The sequence below is a fragment of the Triturus cristatus genome, chromosome 3_1 (genome assembly GCF_964204655.1).
Source record: "Triturus cristatus chromosome 3_1, aTriCri1.1, whole genome shotgun sequence".
Classification (NCBI taxonomy): Eukaryota; Metazoa; Chordata; class Amphibia; order Caudata; family Salamandridae; genus Triturus; species Triturus cristatus.
In genome coordinates, this window is record NC_140583.1 from 439,100,024 (window position 1) to 439,118,561 (window position 18,538).

The 18,538-nt window shown below is 43.8% G+C and overlaps 1 protein-coding gene across 1 annotated transcript in view; it reads right to left on the minus strand.

The window, feature by feature from the left end:
- The window catches only part of ATP8B4 (ATPase phospholipid transporting 8B4 (putative)), a 3,731,093-nt gene that overhangs the window by 1,592,236 nt on the left and 2,120,319 nt on the right, over positions 1 to 18,538 (minus strand). The window contains exon 13 of the mRNA XM_085644229.1: positions 17,651 to 17,694. Within this exon, the coding sequence (XP_085500355.1) occupies positions 17,651 to 17,694 (44 nt within the window). The remainder of the gene's footprint in view (positions 1 to 17,650; positions 17,695 to 18,538) is intronic.

The window sequence follows — 18,538 nt, forward strand, 5'->3', positions numbered from 1 at the left end:
ATAGAAGAGGATTTGAGAAGTCAAAATGTGCCCTAATTTTTCTTTCTGCAGAACTAATCATAATTTCTATGGCAAAATGAACCCCCTCATTTTGTTCCTTTGTAAATTAAATGTTTTAAGTGTTAGCACTTTATTCCAATCAAGATGGCTTCAGGTGTGCCATACTTTTGTCATAAGTAAGACAGTTAGCGCTCTAGTTGTTCGTTAGAACACTCTGGGACATTCTGTCATTGGGCTATACTTGGGCTACATCTGTGTGATATTTGGGCTACATTTGGGCTCTTTTGTCTCTGGTGGCCATCTTGGGAGATTTATTTGTTATGAAGTTTCCTAATTTCCTCATTTACTGCAGTCTCCTCAGTAGGAAATACTTTCAGTTTTTGACTTGGTTCCATCAAGAAGGCATTCAGATGTGTCACACATTTGCCATAAATTCTGAATGTTAGCACTCTAGTTGCTCATTAGATCACTGTAGTAAAGCTACTGCTCACCAGGGAAGTCTGCTGCTGGTATTCAAAGTGCATGTTTCAGTCTGCATGTCAGAATCTTTTTATGACATAGAAGAGGATTTGAGAAGTCAAAATGTGCCCTAATTTTTCTTTCTGCAGCACTAATCATAATTTCTATGGCAAAATGAACCCCCTCATTGTGTTCCTTTTTAAATTAAATGTTTTAAGTGTTACCAGTTTATTCCAATCAAGATGGCTTCAGGTGTGCCATACTTTTGTCATAAGTAAGACAGTAAGCGCTCTAGTTGTTCTTAAGAACACTCTGGGACATTCTGTCATTAGGCTATACTTGGGCTACATCTGGGTGATATTTGGGCTACATTTGGGCTCTTTTGTCTCTGGTGGCCATCTTGGGAGATTTATTTGTTATGAAGTTTCCTAATTTCTCATTTACTGCAGTCTCCTCAGTGGGAATACTTTCAGTTTTTTATTTTGGTTCCATCAAGAAGGCATTCAGATGTGTCACACATTTGCCATAAATTCAGAATGTTACCACTCTAGTTGCTCATTAGATCACTGTAGTAAAGCTACTGCTCACCAGGGAAGTCTGCTGCTGGTATTCAAAGTGCATGTTTCAGTCTGCATGTCAGAATTTTGTTTATGACATAGAAGAGGATTTGAGAAGTCAAAATGTGCCCTAATTTTTCTTTCTGCATCCCTAATCATAATTTCTACGGCAAAATGAATCTCCTCATTTTGTTCCTTTTTAAATTAAATGTTTTAAGAATTACCACTTTATTCCAACCAAGATGGCTTCTGGTGTGCCATACTTTTGTCATAAGTAAGACTGTTAGCGCTCTAGTTGTTCTTTAGAACACTCTGGGAAGCTGCAGTAGAACACAAAGGAATCAACTGACAGTCTCTGCCCTTGTTGGATGTACATGTTTTACTGAGAATGTCAGACTTCCTTCTCACATGACTGAGAAAGATAATGTGAATTTACAGAAAATATGCTCTCAGTTAGCTTATAGATCACCTTCCAAACCTCTGTGGGAAAAGCATGAGAAAATAGTTTTCTCTCAAACATGATTCATGATATCACAGCATAAGGCTTTTTCACATGGTAAAATCACCTTAGAACACACCACAATTCCTAAAATGAGTATGGTACCATCAACAAATGATGTATAATGTATCTAAAGTCTTAAAACCTTCTATTAACTGCAATGCTTTTTAATGAGGTGCTATCATGTATATTGGTCCCAAGATGGCTGCCAACACTTCTTGGATGAAGTGCTGACAGCCAATCAGATCTCACGATGAGATGTGCGGTTAGGCTCCGCCCAGATATATATGTGATTTTACTTTTGATTTTCTCAGGAACTACTGAACGGATTTACACCATTTAAGCAAAAGGCACATGCCTGACCTGAGGACTACCTCTTTGCCAAATGTCAAGTAATTCTGTTCAGCTGTTCGGGCTGTACCTTCGACTAAAGGTCCTATGGGAAAATGCCCCCGCTTGACGAATCACCCCGAGACTTTCAGGGTAGGAGCTGAGCGGAGCGCCCCATTAGTTTTGAAAATTTCACGAAGATAAGTCAACCGGCGCCAAAGTTATTCAAAATAGAATTTTCAGATTTCCTATGGGAACTCGGTCCTAACTATAACTATCTACTGGCGACCGCCAGTAGATAATATACACACACATACACACACTTACATATACATTTATATATACACATACACAAAGCACACATACGAGGGATGAAAGATCCAAAATTTGTTTTAAGCAACAAGCCTCTCATGACCCAGCAACTCAGAGACGCGTTTTGGGTGTATTCACAGCCTTTGTCAATCTAATGAGCGCCATTTTGATAACCACCTATATATCATCCAAAATATAAACATAAAAGAAATACCTCTCACAATTAGCAAGTTCCATCTACATTACAAAATGGCACAGTTACATTTACTAAAAATACTCTAAAAAATGTAATATATATATTAAAATGTTTATAATATTTTTAGTAAATGTCTTTTTTGGATTTTATAGTTTTTTAATATTAAAATTATTTGGGTAATTTATTTAATATTTTGTTTGAAGTTGATGTGTTAATATTTTTTATGTTTCGTGTATATATTTCATATATATATATATATATATATATATATATAAATAATTATACCGAAACGCGTTGGTTTAGGACTGTGGTCTGACCCGTATTCTTTGTGATTTTGAAGGAATAATAAATACCTTTTGGAAAACCTTTTGGGAGTGCACTCCGCGTGTCCTTTTGCCAAGGGAGGATTATTGGAGGATAAACAAACGGCTGGGCTCAGCCGAGGAGTACTGCCCCGCAAAAAAGAGAGCCGCCATATGCAGTGAAAAACGAGCCTTTTCTGTGGACATACATATAATTATATATATATATATTTATACATGCGTTTTCTAGTAGGAAATAAAAAAACGAAAATGAATATAATGAAAAATATGTATTTTCAATAGTGTTACATTATATATAATGATATATATATCAAGCCCTTTCCTCCCCTTATTGAAAAGACATAAAGAACGCTTATTACAGCATGAGCTGGCTCCGTTACCGATACTTACCGGAGTGATGCAGGCTGGGAATTGGAGTCTTCCATATGAGGACTGCAGCTGTGAACAATCAACAAACTGAGCCAGCTAGACTCCCACCAATGGGAGAGTCGTTATATACTTAAAGGAGGGACTGAGTGAAATCCTCTGCAACAGGCATCTGAGGAAGGCTTTTGCGCCGAAATGCATTATGCCCTGCAGAATGGTGAATAAAGGTCGCCTTGACACTCCCCGCCGTGTCCTCTGGTCTTTCCCACAGGAGTGATCTTTCCTTCATATTTCCACGCGCAAGCCAGAAGCGCGTGTAAGAGGACCCGTCTCATTTGTGGCCTGCGACAAAACTGGCAGAGTGGCAGAATTATCCAAGGTATTGGGAATCGCAGGGCCGCCTCACCAAGGGAGCTCGGAAAGAGGCCGCTGCTACCCAGCAGTCCGTGACTGCACGGGGATGCCTGATGACTGCATCTTCGCGTCACGACCCTACTGAGTTTCTGGATGTGTGGCTGAGATGTTGGGGACCTGAGGCGGCAAACTACACTTTTATTTTGGGACTCACTCGGCTGATATCAAGCCCTTTCCTCCAATTATTGAAAAGACATAAAGAACGCTTATTACAGCATGAGCTGGCTCCGTTACCGATACTTACCGGAGTGATGCAGGCTGGGAATTGGAGTCTTCCATATAAGGACTGCAGCTGTGAACAATCAACAAACTGAGCCAGCTAGACTCCCACCAATGGGAGAGTCGTTATATACTTAAAGGAGGGACTGAGTGAAATCCTCTGCAACAGGCATCTGAGGAAGGCTTTTGCGCCGAAATGCATTATGCCCTGCAGAATGGTGAATAAAGGTCGCCTTGACACTCCCCGCCGTGTCCTCTGGTCTTTCCCACAGGAGTGATCTTTCCTTCATATTTCCACGCGCAAGCCAGAAGCGCGTGTAAGAGGACCCGTCTCATTTGTGGCCTGCGACAAAACTGGCAGAGTGGCAGAATTATCCAAGGTATTGGGAATCGCAGGGCCGCCTCACCAAGGGAGCTCGGAAAGAGGCCGCTGCTACCCAGCAGTCCGTGACTGCACGGGGACGCCTGATGACTGCATCTTCGCGTCACGACCCTACTGAGTTTCTGGATGTGTGGCTGAGACGTTGGGGACCTGAGGCGGCAAACTACACTTTTATTTTGGGACTCACTCGGCTGATATCAAGCCCTTTCCTCCCCTTATTGAAAAGACATAAAGAACGCTTATTACAGCATGAGCTGGCTCCGTTACCGATACTTACCGGAGTGATGCAGGCTGGGAATTGGAGTCTTCCATATGAGGACTGCAGCTGTGAACAATCAACAAACTGAGCCAGCTAGACTCCCACCAATGGGAGAGTCGTTATATACTTAAAGGAGGGACTGAGTGAAATCCTCTGCAACAGGCATCTGAGGAAGGCTTTTGCGCCGAAATGCATTATGCCCTGCAGAATGGTGAATAAAGGTCGCCTTGACACTCCCCGCCGTGTCCTCTGGTCTTTCCCACAGGAGTGATCTTTCCTTCATATTTCCACGCGCAAGCCAGAAGCGCGTGTAAGAGGACCCGTCTCATTTGTGGCCTGCGACAAAACTGGCAGAGTGGCAGAATTATCCAAGGTATTGGGAATCGCAGGGCCGCCTCACCAAGGGAGCTCGGAAAGAGGCCGCTGCTACCCAGCAGTCCGTGACTGCACGGGGACGCCTGATGACTGCATCTTCGCGTCACGACCCTACTGAGTTTCTGGATGTGTGGCTGAGACGTTGGGGACCTGAGGCGGCAAACTACACTTTTATTTTGGGACTCACTCGGCTGATATCAAGCCCTTTCCTCCCCTTATTGAAAAGACATAAAGAACGCTTATTACAGCATGAGCTGGCTCCGTTACCGATACTTACCGGAGTGATGCAGGCTGGGAATTGGAGTCTTCCATATGAGGACTGCAGCTGTGAACAATCAACAAACTGAGCCAGCTAGACTCCCACCAATGGGAGAGTCGTTATATACTTAAAGGAGGGACTGAGTGAAATCCTCTGCAACAGGCATCTGAGGAAGGCTTTTGCGCCGAAATGCATTATGCCCTGCAGAATGGTGAATAAAGGTCGCCTTGACACTCCCCGCCGTGTCCTCTGGTCTTTCCCACAGGAGTGATCTTTCCTTCATATATATATATATATATACACACACATGTGTATTTATATAAGTGTATACTTATATATAGTATTAAATATTATTTAAATTAATTGAATTTACATTAATATTATATATTAAAATATTTATTACTGACTATTTCAAAATATAAAATGCATTAAAAAACGATATTTTTGTATGTTTTTTAACAATATTAATGTGTCAGTGATCCGTTGGTCCTTATCCGTATTGGCAGGGTGGACTAGAGAGCATTAATTCCAGCATTCCATCCACCAATTTTTTGTTTTTCCCGAATAGCGCTTTGGGCACAAATGACAAAGCATACATTTAAATTAATGTCATGAACCAGTAAACACACTTTGAGGTGAAAAAAAACTTTGCCTATTAATATAGGGATCAAAATGGATAAATAATTTCTTCAGATGTGGAAGATGTATGATCTGTCAGTATGTCTTCAGGCAACATGGCAAAATAGTGTACTCCTTGAAAGTAGAGCATGCGATTATTGCCTGTGAAACCACATTATTAGATTATATTGCCACCTTTTATATCCTGGATAAGGTGAGTCCTCTGTGAGCCTTTAAAACAAGGATCTGAGAGCATTTCAGTGCTAATGATTCATGGACCGATAATTGTGCTAAATCAAAGGACTTAAGAAGAAATCACAATGGCAAACTTGTAAACTTTGAATGATTAAGTTATAAATGTGAAAGTTAACAGCAGCGATAGCTCTAAAGTGCTAGATCTTTGACATTTATATTCCACTGGACTTTGCCTAGGTTTGTCCTGTACTATTACCATATACTCGCAAGCAGATTAAAAATATCAGTATTACATCAGCCCGAAGTGAATGCAGAGCCAGGTTTACATTCGTTTTTATACATTTACATCCCACCTGGTTTACGCTATCTATCAAAGAATGTTGTTATCCAGCCAATGAAACTGTGCAATATAAGAGGTGAGAGTAATATGAAATGATGTCTAAATGACTGAAGAAGCCCCATTCAGGTTCTCTATCACGTGCACCTTCCACTGGCGAAACAAAACTTGAGGGAGGGCCCCATGCAAGGTACATGGAGAGCCCGCCTCGGAATCAATCAGGAGCTCATAGCCAGAGTACTGTGCTGAGGGGGCTCCCTGGAGCTTAGGGGCCCCCGCACCGTGGGGGCAGTGGGGGCCTGTGTTACGCCACTGGCACCTTCGAGCTACCCCCACTTTATATGAAACTGCTAAAAAATAAAGTGGCTTATGTCTATTTTTAACATTTTCAAAGTCTAAGGAATGATCTTACTCTGGTCAGAATGTCAGCTGCGAGAAATCATCATACCAGCCAGTCTCGAGACCCCATGTTAAAATACTGGCCACTGCCAAACTGTAAAGGACATCCGCAGGGCCGGACTGGCCGTAGCAGGCACCAGGTGCCTCCCCGGGTTGGGTAGCTTCAATAACAGCCCCCAGCAACAAAAGCAGCACAAGGCTTCCACGAACACCACCACCCCCCTCACACCCCTCCCCCAAGGGCCTGCTGAGCTCTTTGGCTGGGCCGGTTTTGGTTCCCAGTCGGCCCTGGACATGCGTTCAGTTCAAATACCTGGATAGGCCCATGAGACCGAATAAACGCAAATCCTGGGACCAAAATATTCTCCTATTTCAATGAATAAAGTATGACATGGACACAGTGAGTTTTTTCCCACTAACTATTGCAGGTAGACAGACACTATTTAAAATGATCTCTTTACCTTGTCTCCTGTATGTACTGACAAATTACCCCTATGACATCTCACTCCCCACCCTACAGAAACTACAGCCATTGATTACAATCTTTCCATCGACCAGAAAGTCACCTCAATGTCCTTTCACAAGTGTGCATTATTATCCAAAGGGAGGGTGGGCAGACAAACTCTACTACAGTGCCTCTCAAACTAGGCCTATCAATGATTGTCTCTTTGTTTGTCATGGCAAACCCTGTATCAAGCTAGAAGAACAAGTTACTTACCTTCGGTAATGCTTTTTCTGGTGGATACAGTATCTGCCTGTGGATAACTCACTTTTTGAATACCGCCTGCGCCAGCTTTCCGCAGAAATTCTTTTCCTAGCTCTCCCACTTAGACGAGGATGTCATAATAGCCCGGCTCCGCTCGCGACTCCGTATGACGTCATCGGAGCCATAAGAAGACCTCGTCGGCGTGCTGACTTCAGTTCCACCCATTTTTTCCATGCCCTCGAGGCAAACGGGCGGACCGACAACATTTTCACATGTGTACACAGTATACACAATATATATACTAATGCATAATCAATAATAGCATGGAAAAAGGGCAACAAACCAAGGATTTTCCAGAAACATATTAAAAACATCCATGTCAAACAGTTAAAGCATTTTTGGTAGAAACAGGTGGACAACGGGGAGGTGGGTGGGACAGTGAGGAATCCACAGGCAGATACTGTATCCACCAGAAAAAGCATTACCAAAGGAAAGTAGCTTGTTCTTCTGATGGATATATCTGCCTGTGGATTCCTCACCTTTTGAATATAATCCCAAAGCCATACCTCTCCTGGAGGAGAGAGTCTACCTGACTAGACCAAAAAATCTTGCAGACCACAACGTGCAAAATGGCCGTCCCTCCTAACCTCCGAATCGAAGCAGTAATGCTTCGCAATGGTATGGAGGGAGGTCCAAGATGCTGCCTTACAAATATCAACAACAGGAACACCTCTAGCCAAAACAGAAGAAGATGACGTAGCTCTGGTAGAATGAGCTCTGATACCTTCAAGCGGGTCCTTCTTGGCTAGAGCATAGCAGATCTTGATACACAAGATGATTGATCTGGAAAGAATTCGCATGTGTACAGCTCTTCCTTTCATCCGACCAATGTAGCCCACGAAGAGCTGATCATCCAGCCTTAACTCCCTGGTCCTGTCCAGGTAAAAACTGACCGCCGTCTTTGGGTCTAAACGATGAAGTCTCTCCTCCTCCTTGGAAGGGTGAGGGGGAGGATAGAAGGTAGGTAAGGTAATAGACTGTCCCAAATGGAAAGGAGTAACCACCTTAGGAAGGAAAGCAGTCCTGGTCCTAAGAACCAACTTATCTGCATGAATGGTCAAGAATGGAGGCTTCGAACTAAGAGCCTGAAGCTCACTTACCCTCCTGGCCGAGGTAATAGCGATCAAGAAAACAGTTTTAAAAGAGAAAAGCCTCAAAGGACAACTATGAAGAGGCTCAAATGGAGAACCCACTAGAAAAGTAAGAACAAGATTTAAATCCCACTGAGGTATAATAAAAGGAGTAGGAGGAAACTTATTGGTAATGCCCTTAATGAATCTCATCACTACAGGAGATTTTAACAAAGACGGCTGGTCCAGCAAACAAATAAGAGCCGAAAAAGCCGACAAATAACCTTTAACTATAGCCACAGCACAACCCTGCTGGGCTAAGAAAAGAGAGAAACTCAACACATCAGAAAAACAAGCCTTTAAAGGATCAATGGTCCTCTCTCCACACCACTTTACAAATTTGGACCACCTGGAGGAATTCACAGATTTGGTTGAGTGCCTCCTTGATGACAAAATGACATCCACCACATCCGTTGGGAGAGAGAAGGAGCTCAGGTTGCCCCGTTCAATCTCCAGGCATGAAGGTGCAGGCTCAGGAGGTGGGGGTGTAGAACCTGCCCCTGCGATTGCGAGAAGAGGTCTGCCCTGAAAGGGAGATGGAGCAAAGGGTGCTATGAGAGGTGCAGTAGATCTGTGTACCACACCCTTCTTTGCCAATCCGGAGCGATCAATATAACTTGGGCCCGGTCTTGGCGAATCTTCCTCAGAACCCGAGGAATCAAGGGTATGGTAGGAAACACGTAAAGGAGTTGCGAGCTCCAATCCAATTGAAACACATCCCCCAGTGCTCCCTGCATCGGATACTGGAGACTGCAGAACAACGGACAGTGCATCTCGAAGATGTGATGGACCACCTCCGGATGAAGCCGCCACTCGTGATCGGTTGAGTAATGCCGACTGAGACTGTCCACACGAACATTCATCACACTGGCTAGATGATTTGCAAACAAACAAATCTGATGTCCCTGAGCCCAGGATCAGAGTCGCAGAGTCTCTCGGCAGAGACAATACGACTCCACCCCTCCTTGTTTGTTGATGTACCACAGCGCGGTAGTGTTGTCCGTTAGGACCTGAACTGACTGATCACGAAGGGAAGGAAGGAAAGCCTTTAGTGCCAAACGTATCGGCCGCAATTCCAGAAGGCTGAAGTTAAGCAACCTTTCCTCTGGAGACCAAAGACCTTTGACCTCCAGATCCCCCAGATGAGCACCCCACCCTAGAGTGGAGGTATCCGTAATCACTGTGGCCACCAGCAGAGGAGGCTGAAAGGGCTTTTCTTGAGACAGGTTGCCCTGCACACTCCACCAAGTCAGCTCCGCTGCAGCGTCTCTGGAGATTCTGACCTTCCCCCCGAGATCTCTGTTGTGTTCATACCACTGCCTGCGGAGACACTACTGGAGTGCCCTCATGTGCCAACGTGCATGACTGACCAACAGTATGCTGGACGCGAACAGACCGAGCAGGCGTAGGACCTTCAGGACTGGAACAACCGCTCCATCATGAAACAAAGGAATCATCTCCTGAATGTCGAAAGTTCTCTGAGAAGGCAGGAATGCCCAACATACTGTAGTGTCCAGTATTGCCTCTATGAACAGGCAGCGCTGAGAAGGCACCAGGTGAGATTTGGGTAAATTTATCGAATAACCCAAGTTGAACAACAGATGCGTTGTTGTCTGCAAATGGCTCAACACCATCTACAGAGACTTGGCTTTCAACAGCCAGTTGTCCAGATAGGGGAAAACAGGAACCCCTGACCTTCTGAGATGTGCTGCTACCACCACCATCACCTTCATGAAGACTCGAGGTACGGAAGTAAGACTGAACGGGAGGACCGCAAACTGGTAATGTTGCGACCCTACCGTAACCCGGAGATACTTCCGATGCGACTTCAGGATGGGAAGATGAAAATACGCATCCTGCAAGTCGGTGGACACCATCTAGTCTTCCCGTTGCAGTGCGAGAAGAACTTGAGCTAAGGTCAACATTTTGAACTTTTCCTGCCTGAGGTAAAGGTTCAAAATCCTGAGGTCCAGGATCGGCCTCAACCGACCATCCTTTTTGGGTATCAGGAAATACCGGGACTAGCACCCCTGACCCCTGTCATGCTCTGGAACCACCTCTCTCGCACCTTTCTGCAGCAAGGCAAGAACCTACTGCTGCAAAAGCAGAAAAAGGTCCTCTGAACACCAATCCTGGTGAGGAGGGTAAGGAGGAGAAAACTCTAGAAAAGGGAGGGTGTACCCATTCTCTACAAGTTTCAAAACCCAACGGTCTGAAGTAACCGATTTCCAATCTTGTAGAAAAAGGGACACCCGACCCCCTACAGAACCAACATGCTCTAAGATGGGGGATCTAGAGCTGCTTTCCTGTGGCACCAACGGTGGGGGGGAGGAGAAGAGGAGGAGGACTGCTGCCGAGCGCCTCCTCGAAGACGGCCTCTATTTTTACCCCTGTACAACTTGTACAAAGGGGTCTGCTGCTGACTCTGCTGAGGTTGATGGCGACCACAAAAGGAAGCCGCCCTTCCAAATCCTCGATACCGCCTGTAGCCGTACCCTCTAAACTGAGTTTGAAGGCCCAGAGATCTTGCAGTCCCTCTGCTATCTTTAAAGCGCTGTAAAGCAACAGAGTGAACCTTTGTGCCAAACAGCCTCGTACCATCAAAGGGCAAATCCAACTGAGTTGCTTGAACATCCGGTGAAAATCCAGACGATCTTAGCCAAGCTTGTCTCCTCGTCGCAACAGAAGAACCTATTAGTCGGGCCACCGAATCAGCACTGTCCAAGGCTGACTGGATAACCTGACGGGCATCCGCCTAAGAGTGTGAAAGAGCTTCAAGAAAATTAACCTGATCATCCTCAAGTAGTTTGGGGGCCAACTGTTTAACAGAGTCCGTAAGGGCATGGATATACCTTCCTAGTAAGCAGGTAGCATTAGTAGATTTCATTGCCAAACTTGCAGAGGAAAACACTTTTTTAGCTGCCTGCTCCATCTTCTTAGAATCCCTATCCCCCGGGATGGTAGGGAAGGAACCAGATGACTGTTTGGCGCAAGTAGCTTGAACCACCAAGCTTTCAGGTGATGGGTGAGTAGACAGAAAAGCCGGATCCCCAGAAGCTGGCCTGTACCTCCTCGCAATAGACCTTGAAATAGCCGGAGCAGTCAATGGCCTTTGCCAAACTTCTAACATAGGTTCTGTCAAAGCCTCAATGAAGGGCAGAAGAGGCTCACTTACTGAAGAAGATGTATTGAGTACCTCAGTTAAAATATTAGATTTAATATCAGTTGAAGGCAGCTGCAGGTCTAGCAACTCAGCGGCTTTCCTTACAACTACAAGATAAAGAGCAATATTCTGTGAGATCCCAGCCTTTGGTGAAGAGTGTTCCCATTTTGGGGAAGGATCCAACCCACTGGCCTCTTGTAGACCCTCAAATTTGTCAACAGAGTCGATAATCTCTCCCTCCTCCTGCCTATGTTCTTCCTCTTCAAGCAGTCTCTGCGCATCCCGCCAGACACGGCGCCTGTGACGACAGCACCGGTGTCGAAGGAGGACCTTCAGGATCAAGCATCGGCACCAATCAAATCCGAGGCGGCACCGAATCGACAACAGATTGAGTCCCAGGATTTGGAGTGGAAGACCTCAGCGCTGGAAAATGCCAAGCTGAAGCCGTCGGCATGAAAGGCACCTAGGCATCTTGATGGGTAACACCCAAATTGAAGGCAAACGGACGCACGGGCCCGAAGGTGCACCGGTAGGGTGGGAGGCCCTGGCGAATATGCAAAACATCGCATTTAAAAAATGCGTAGGATCCGTTGCAGGGCCCGGAAAAGGAGGATAAGAATCCGTACCTTCCTGAACAGGATCTAACGGGGACCGAACTGGAGGCTGCGGTGCCGGTGGAGATGGCGTCCGCCCGGGGGAAGCCACATGAACAGGAGAAGACTCCCTGGGTGTCAGAGACCTCTTGGGCGTTGCAGTACCTTTAGGCATCAATGAGCCCCTCGACGCCGGCAACCTCGGAGCCGGTTAGTGATCGGAGTCGCATGCGAAGAAGGAGAAAGTGATGGAGACACAAAGTCCTTTCGCCAATGCTGTTAAGCTGGTGAAGGCGACCTCGAAACCTTTCCCTTCGAAGAGCGATGTCGAGAACTACGTCTATTCTTCGACTTCTTGTGCTTCTTGGATCTTGAAGTGTTCGAGGTCGACGACTTTGAGCATTTACAACCCCTCTTCTCTTTCTTTACTTTAGCCATGAAAAGTTTCACCTTATGTTCTTTTAAAGACTTAGGATTCATTTTCCTGCAGCACAAACACCCTTTGACGTTGTGGTCGGAAGACAAACACCAAAGCAATCATCGTGAGGATCAGTCATCGACATATGACCGCCACACTCCCTACAGGGCTTGAATCCAGTCTTCTTAGAAGTAGCCATTTCACAAAATACTCAAAGAAACAAAGTAATCACTAAGAAAATGGACAGACCCAGAAAAAACCGTTATGCGTCGATGACGCGGAAAAAAGGGAACTGACGTCAGCACGCCGACGAGGTATTATTATGGCTCCGATGACGTCATACGGAGTCGCGAGCGGAGCCATGCTATTATGACGTCCTCGTCAACGTAGGAAAGCTAGGAAAATAATTTCCACTGAATGCTTGCGCAGCGGGTATTCAAAAGGTGAGGAATCCACAGGCAGATGTATCCATCAGAATTAGATAGCCTACAAAAAGCAGAGAAATGGAACTGATATGGTACCATTGAAAAAAGGCTCCTGCCCACTGCAACGGACACCTCTCCATTATTTTGCCACCAGACATTAAAACAGATCAGATAGAAAGGCACTCTTAGTGTAGAGACCCAACTCTGGGATGCCACAGAGCTGATGCACATGGTCTGTCTGGCAGTTTTTGGCCTCCTCATGTGGCGGGCCACACTTTGTATTTGATTCCTACAAATTCCTCATCTCCGCTTTGTGATGCTACTTTACTACTTCTTTGGACTGAGCATTTCTTAATATACCTTCAATTTGCTAAGCCTAGTGAGACTGAACATTCAAAGAATGTTTTTAACAAAAGGTGCAGAAACTGGCGTAAAATTCTTCCCGAAGTCTAAGCCTACATCTACGGAAGCAGATGTGGACTCGGGTTTAGGCCTACATCTACAGAAGCAGATGTGGACTCAGCTCAAAGAGATTACCACTCAGCCTTAAACATAGCATTTGACAAAACAGCACCTGCCCAAACCTGTCTCAAAATTAACCATGGCACGCATGCATTGTGGCATACACCAGAAATGTAAATGGAGAAAGCTGTGCTTAAAAAACTTGAAAGACGGTGGCGTCAGTCTAAAACTGTTCCTAAAAATAAGGCATTTAAATTCTCCTTAATGTGCTAGCACCTTAACATAAAAAAGCTTGTAAGACTTACATCTCTCATCAAATTAATCAGGCGAGCAACTCTTCCAAAGAATTATTTAAAGTTCTCAATACTTTTTTAAACCCTCATGCTTGTTCACAAGAGATTCTGCCATCACAATAGTAATGCAATTATTTGGCGAATCACTTTGAAGAAAAAATGTAGCTAATTTATCAGAATTTTCCAATAACAGCTGAGCATAAAAGTGAGCAGCCTATTCTAGGCTGCAGCTTTCTAATTGTGCTTCTGCTCATGACAATTTTGAATTACTCTCACCTGATTCAATTCAGAAAGTGTTGGCAGCTGCTAAATCAGGGTCCCCATTAGACACTTGCTCACCTAATATTTCTGCAGCCTTGTTCTTCCAGCTTGCCCCTGCCATTTGCTCATTATTTAACTTATCCATCAGCTCAGGGAAATTCCCTGTATTTTGGAAAGCAGCTCAAGTCATTCCAATACAAAAAAAGGCAAACCTGGTATCTACGGATCTCTCTAACTATTGACCTATCTCTTTGCTTCCCTTACTGGACAAGCTATTAGAAGGACATATACATTCACAACTCATGGAGTATCTGGACACTAACAAGCTGCTGGATTTTTCTTAATCGGGTTTTAGGCACATGCATAGTACTGAGTCAACGCTAATCGCAGTTACTGACCATATTATGCTCGCTTGACACAAATGCTTGTGCTCCTAGGCCTATTGGCAACATTCAACACTGTATCCCATCACAGAGTGCTGCTGAGGCTGTTAGTGATAGGAATCCATGGCACATCATTAAAATGGTCCAAGGACTTCTTAACCAATCGTACCCAGACTATTAATATTGGCCCTTATAAATCCCAACCTGTTCAACTAGATGAGGGGGTGTCACAAGGCTCGTGTTTGAGAGCTACATTATTTAATGTATATATAGCCCCCCCTTGTGAAAATTGCTAGAGTTTATGGTTTTGAACCTTTGTCGTACGCATACGATACTTAGCTAAATGTTACTCTTGGTATAGACTTGAACAATGTTAAAGCCCGCTTCTCTGCCGTTATGACAGCTATCACGACCTGGATGACAGATAATTATCTCCAGCAGCTAGACACTAATAAAACTGAAATCATGCTATTTGGCATGGCCCAAGAACTCTGGATACCTGATTGGTGTCCCTCGGAACTGGGCACGGCACCTACTTGTAAGTTAGTGGTAAAAAATGTGGGGGTTTGTCTAGACCAGGCACTCATTATGAAAGAGCAGGTTGGGGCAATGGCAGGAACCTGCTTTCACATGAAGGCTCCTAAGGAGGGCTTTTCGTTTCTCCCTCATTCTACAAGGAAGACTTTGATTCCGGCGCTAGTCATCAGCTGTCTAGATTATTGCAATGCCTTAATGGCTTCCATCAATGAAACAACAACATAAACTACAAGTGGTCCAGAACGACAAACTACAAGTGGTCCAGAACACTGCAGTTCATCTGATAACTAACCTTCCACCCAGAAGCCTTCCTCTCCCTTTTGTGCATTGTTTTCATTGACGGCCAATTCACAAAAGAATCGTTTTTAAAATTTGCTGTCTGACACATAAATCCTTAAATGACAAAGATCCAAGCTATATGTCTGACAAGTTTTGCCCCTATTGGCCAGACAGATCTTTGAGATCTAGTGATAAAGCCCTCCTGATGGTTCCTCAAATAAGAAAGTCTCGTTCAAGAGGCTATTTGGCCCCTCTGTACTGGAATAGTCTTCTGCTCTACTAACGCCATAGCACAGATCATTTCAAATTTAGGACATTTTTTAAAACAGAGCTGTTTGCAGCCTAGTTAGCTGAGACTCTATTTGGGATGCAGGGCTGTGCCAAGATACCCCTCCCGGGGTGATTTGGGCACGTTACAAAATAACATAACATAACATAGGGGATCCTATTGGTATTTATACATTAGGAGACATTTAGTATGGAAGTCATAGCAAGTCATTTCAGCAGCTGGTAGTAGATTTCTCTTCACACAAATCACAATTTTATAGTTACCACGAGCTCTGACGCGCTTGAGGCACACACTTGACTTAGAAGATCTACCAGAATATAATCACCCATAGACGAAAAATACCATGTCCCATCTTATACATAAGGGAATTTCATGTATCTATACGACCCTAGTAACACACACTCCAAACCCATCACTTAAACTGCACACACATATGAAGCAAAATATAGGTCCACTGGCAGAGGCTGAATGGAATGAAGGTATATTGGTCCCCTAGAGTGCTTGCTATTTCCCTGCAACCTTATGTCATTCTTCTTAAAAATGCTCTTCAAATACACTACAGTCCACCCAGTTTGATGGGGTGGGCAACAAGGCACAAGACTATTGGTGGACGTGGGGATGCTGATTGCTACAACGGACATTGCCCAAAACTAGAGATTGGACAGGGCTTCCCCTACTACTGAATGAGCTTGTGGCATGGATTACTGTGCAAAAGCAAAGTGATTTGTATATAAAGTTAGATGGTGCCCTCAGAAGAACCAAAATATCTGGGGACTATAGATCTGAATCCAGGAGTTACCTATTATCTAAGTGCCATGAACGTCAAGTGCAATTAAATTGTCCATTGGTCTGTCTAACTATAATGTATGAAGATTGCTGCCTGTGTAATTACTATTGATCAAATCAATGAAAAGAACTGTAAAAAAAGTAATCATACTCCTTGATTACTGATTGGGATACGAACTTGTCAATACATCCTTACAAGCACCAGTAAAATACACTATTACAAATCAGTATCTATTAAAACAAGCATTTGCAATGCAATCGGTCTCGCCTTTGGGACCTTATATGTATTTAGCTATGCAGCACATTAGCTTGGGTGCCGAAAAGTCTACAGTTCTTTAACATGGAGGAAAAGTAAGCACCAAACAGCGTGACACGCAAGGTAAGGGAACACATGGAGAGAAATATTGCCTTTCAGCGGGAAAGGGTATAGTCCAACCTCTGTTTTTAATATAAAATCAGGGCCTTCGCTGATCATATCACTAAAAACACAACGTTTTGAAAAAAATACTATTCTCTACGGGGGCTCGTGGAAGACAATTTCTATGGACCGGAATCTAGAGAATGCTAAAGTGATTCTGGTAATTTACTGACCTCTGCGGGTTGTTTTCTATCAAGAAAGTTAAATAGAGGCAGTTGCCAGAAAAATAAAAAAAGGAAAGTCCCTCAGCAGAAAGCAATTCTGGTATTTTACTGACCTCTGCTGGTCGTTTTCTATCAAGGCAGTTAAACAGAAAAAAAATCCCTTAGCGGAAGCAGACAAGTCCTAGGGCTGATCTCCAGAGCCCACAAGGTACATACACCAATAAGCATATACTAAAGTATATACAAAAGGGTCTCGAATGCTCGACCTAAAAAACAGTGATTCACTGTTCCTGATTAGAACTTAACGAGTTGCTGCAGAAGGGGGCAGAAAGGGGCTTGAGACTTTTCCCACAACCAAACGGCTTCCTTCTTCGAACTCCTATTTAATACTACGGCAACTAGTTGTATAATGCAAAATGATGTGCCCGTGCCGGAATGTGAAGAGTGTCTCCTGAGTGTCTCATATCTCAAAGGTATCATTGGCCTTGGGCTGAATGAGGCCGCCTGAAGGGCTGGGGGCTCCTGAGGGGTTGGATTCTATCGCCCACCCCAGTGCCGAGTGGCTTGGGTTACACCCATGCTGCCAATAGTAGTCTTTACTCGTTCCTAGTGTCCCTGATAGGAATCGGATTCACACATGTACTAGAGGTTTTTACTTATCAGAAATTAAGAGTGCAGGTCTAATGACAAAACGTAAAAAAACATACCGATATTCTACTGATATGAATGTATTTCTTGAAACTGCTATTGTTTTTATGTGTTCTTAGGAACGAATGCACTGTACCTCAGAAATCTCCATCTTGTTCCCAAACTGGTCATATACATCACCTAAAAGATAGAAAGAAGATTTAACGTGCTTGCTTAATTTATCAAATTGCTCACTCTCGCTGTGCAATGGAAAGAAGTTCTGTAACCATTAATTTGCAGTTCTAAGTGGGCGTCTCCATTTCATAATTTGTCCTTGACCTATGGATTTTTGAAGTTCAAGCTCAAGACCAAAAGCATTTGTTTAATCTTTTCGTTGTTTGAGATCCAGCAATACATTTTAAAGATAAGGAGTCTGGCGGCCTGCTGGAGCAAGATCTGTGTGTGATTCAGCATAACTTTACCTATAACACCAAGCAACATTAAACTGACATTTGCAGAAAAAACATCGATTCAAATGGATTTTGTTACTAACTCTGTCTCCAAATAATTCTAATGTTGGACTCAAGGTTTCATTGCCAGTACAGTACGTACTGCCCTGGGGGAAATTAGTGGGATGTCTTGAAAAGCATTCATCCCTCGTAAGCTTTATATGTAGGATAAATAATTTCCGAGAGGGCTTTTGCAGACTGGCTGGGTTGCACCCACGAATCAAACATAGGATTACATTCAAACTGATTCGGGAATTTTGTTATGTGTATGTTGTTTTGAAGTCTTTCCAATTAAAAAAACTCCTTAGTGATACACTGATCACATTGTGTAAATTCACTATAACTATCCTCTTCTACAAATATCCCCTAAAACATCAAATGATAGCGACATCCCAATCTTAAATTTCTGTTTTTTAAACACAAACTTTATTGCATTTCTTGAATCATGGTCACAAATACAGTGATAATTGACATCGAATGAACAAATATAAAGCAAAGGATGATGCACAAATATCCGAACATACCAATGATATTGC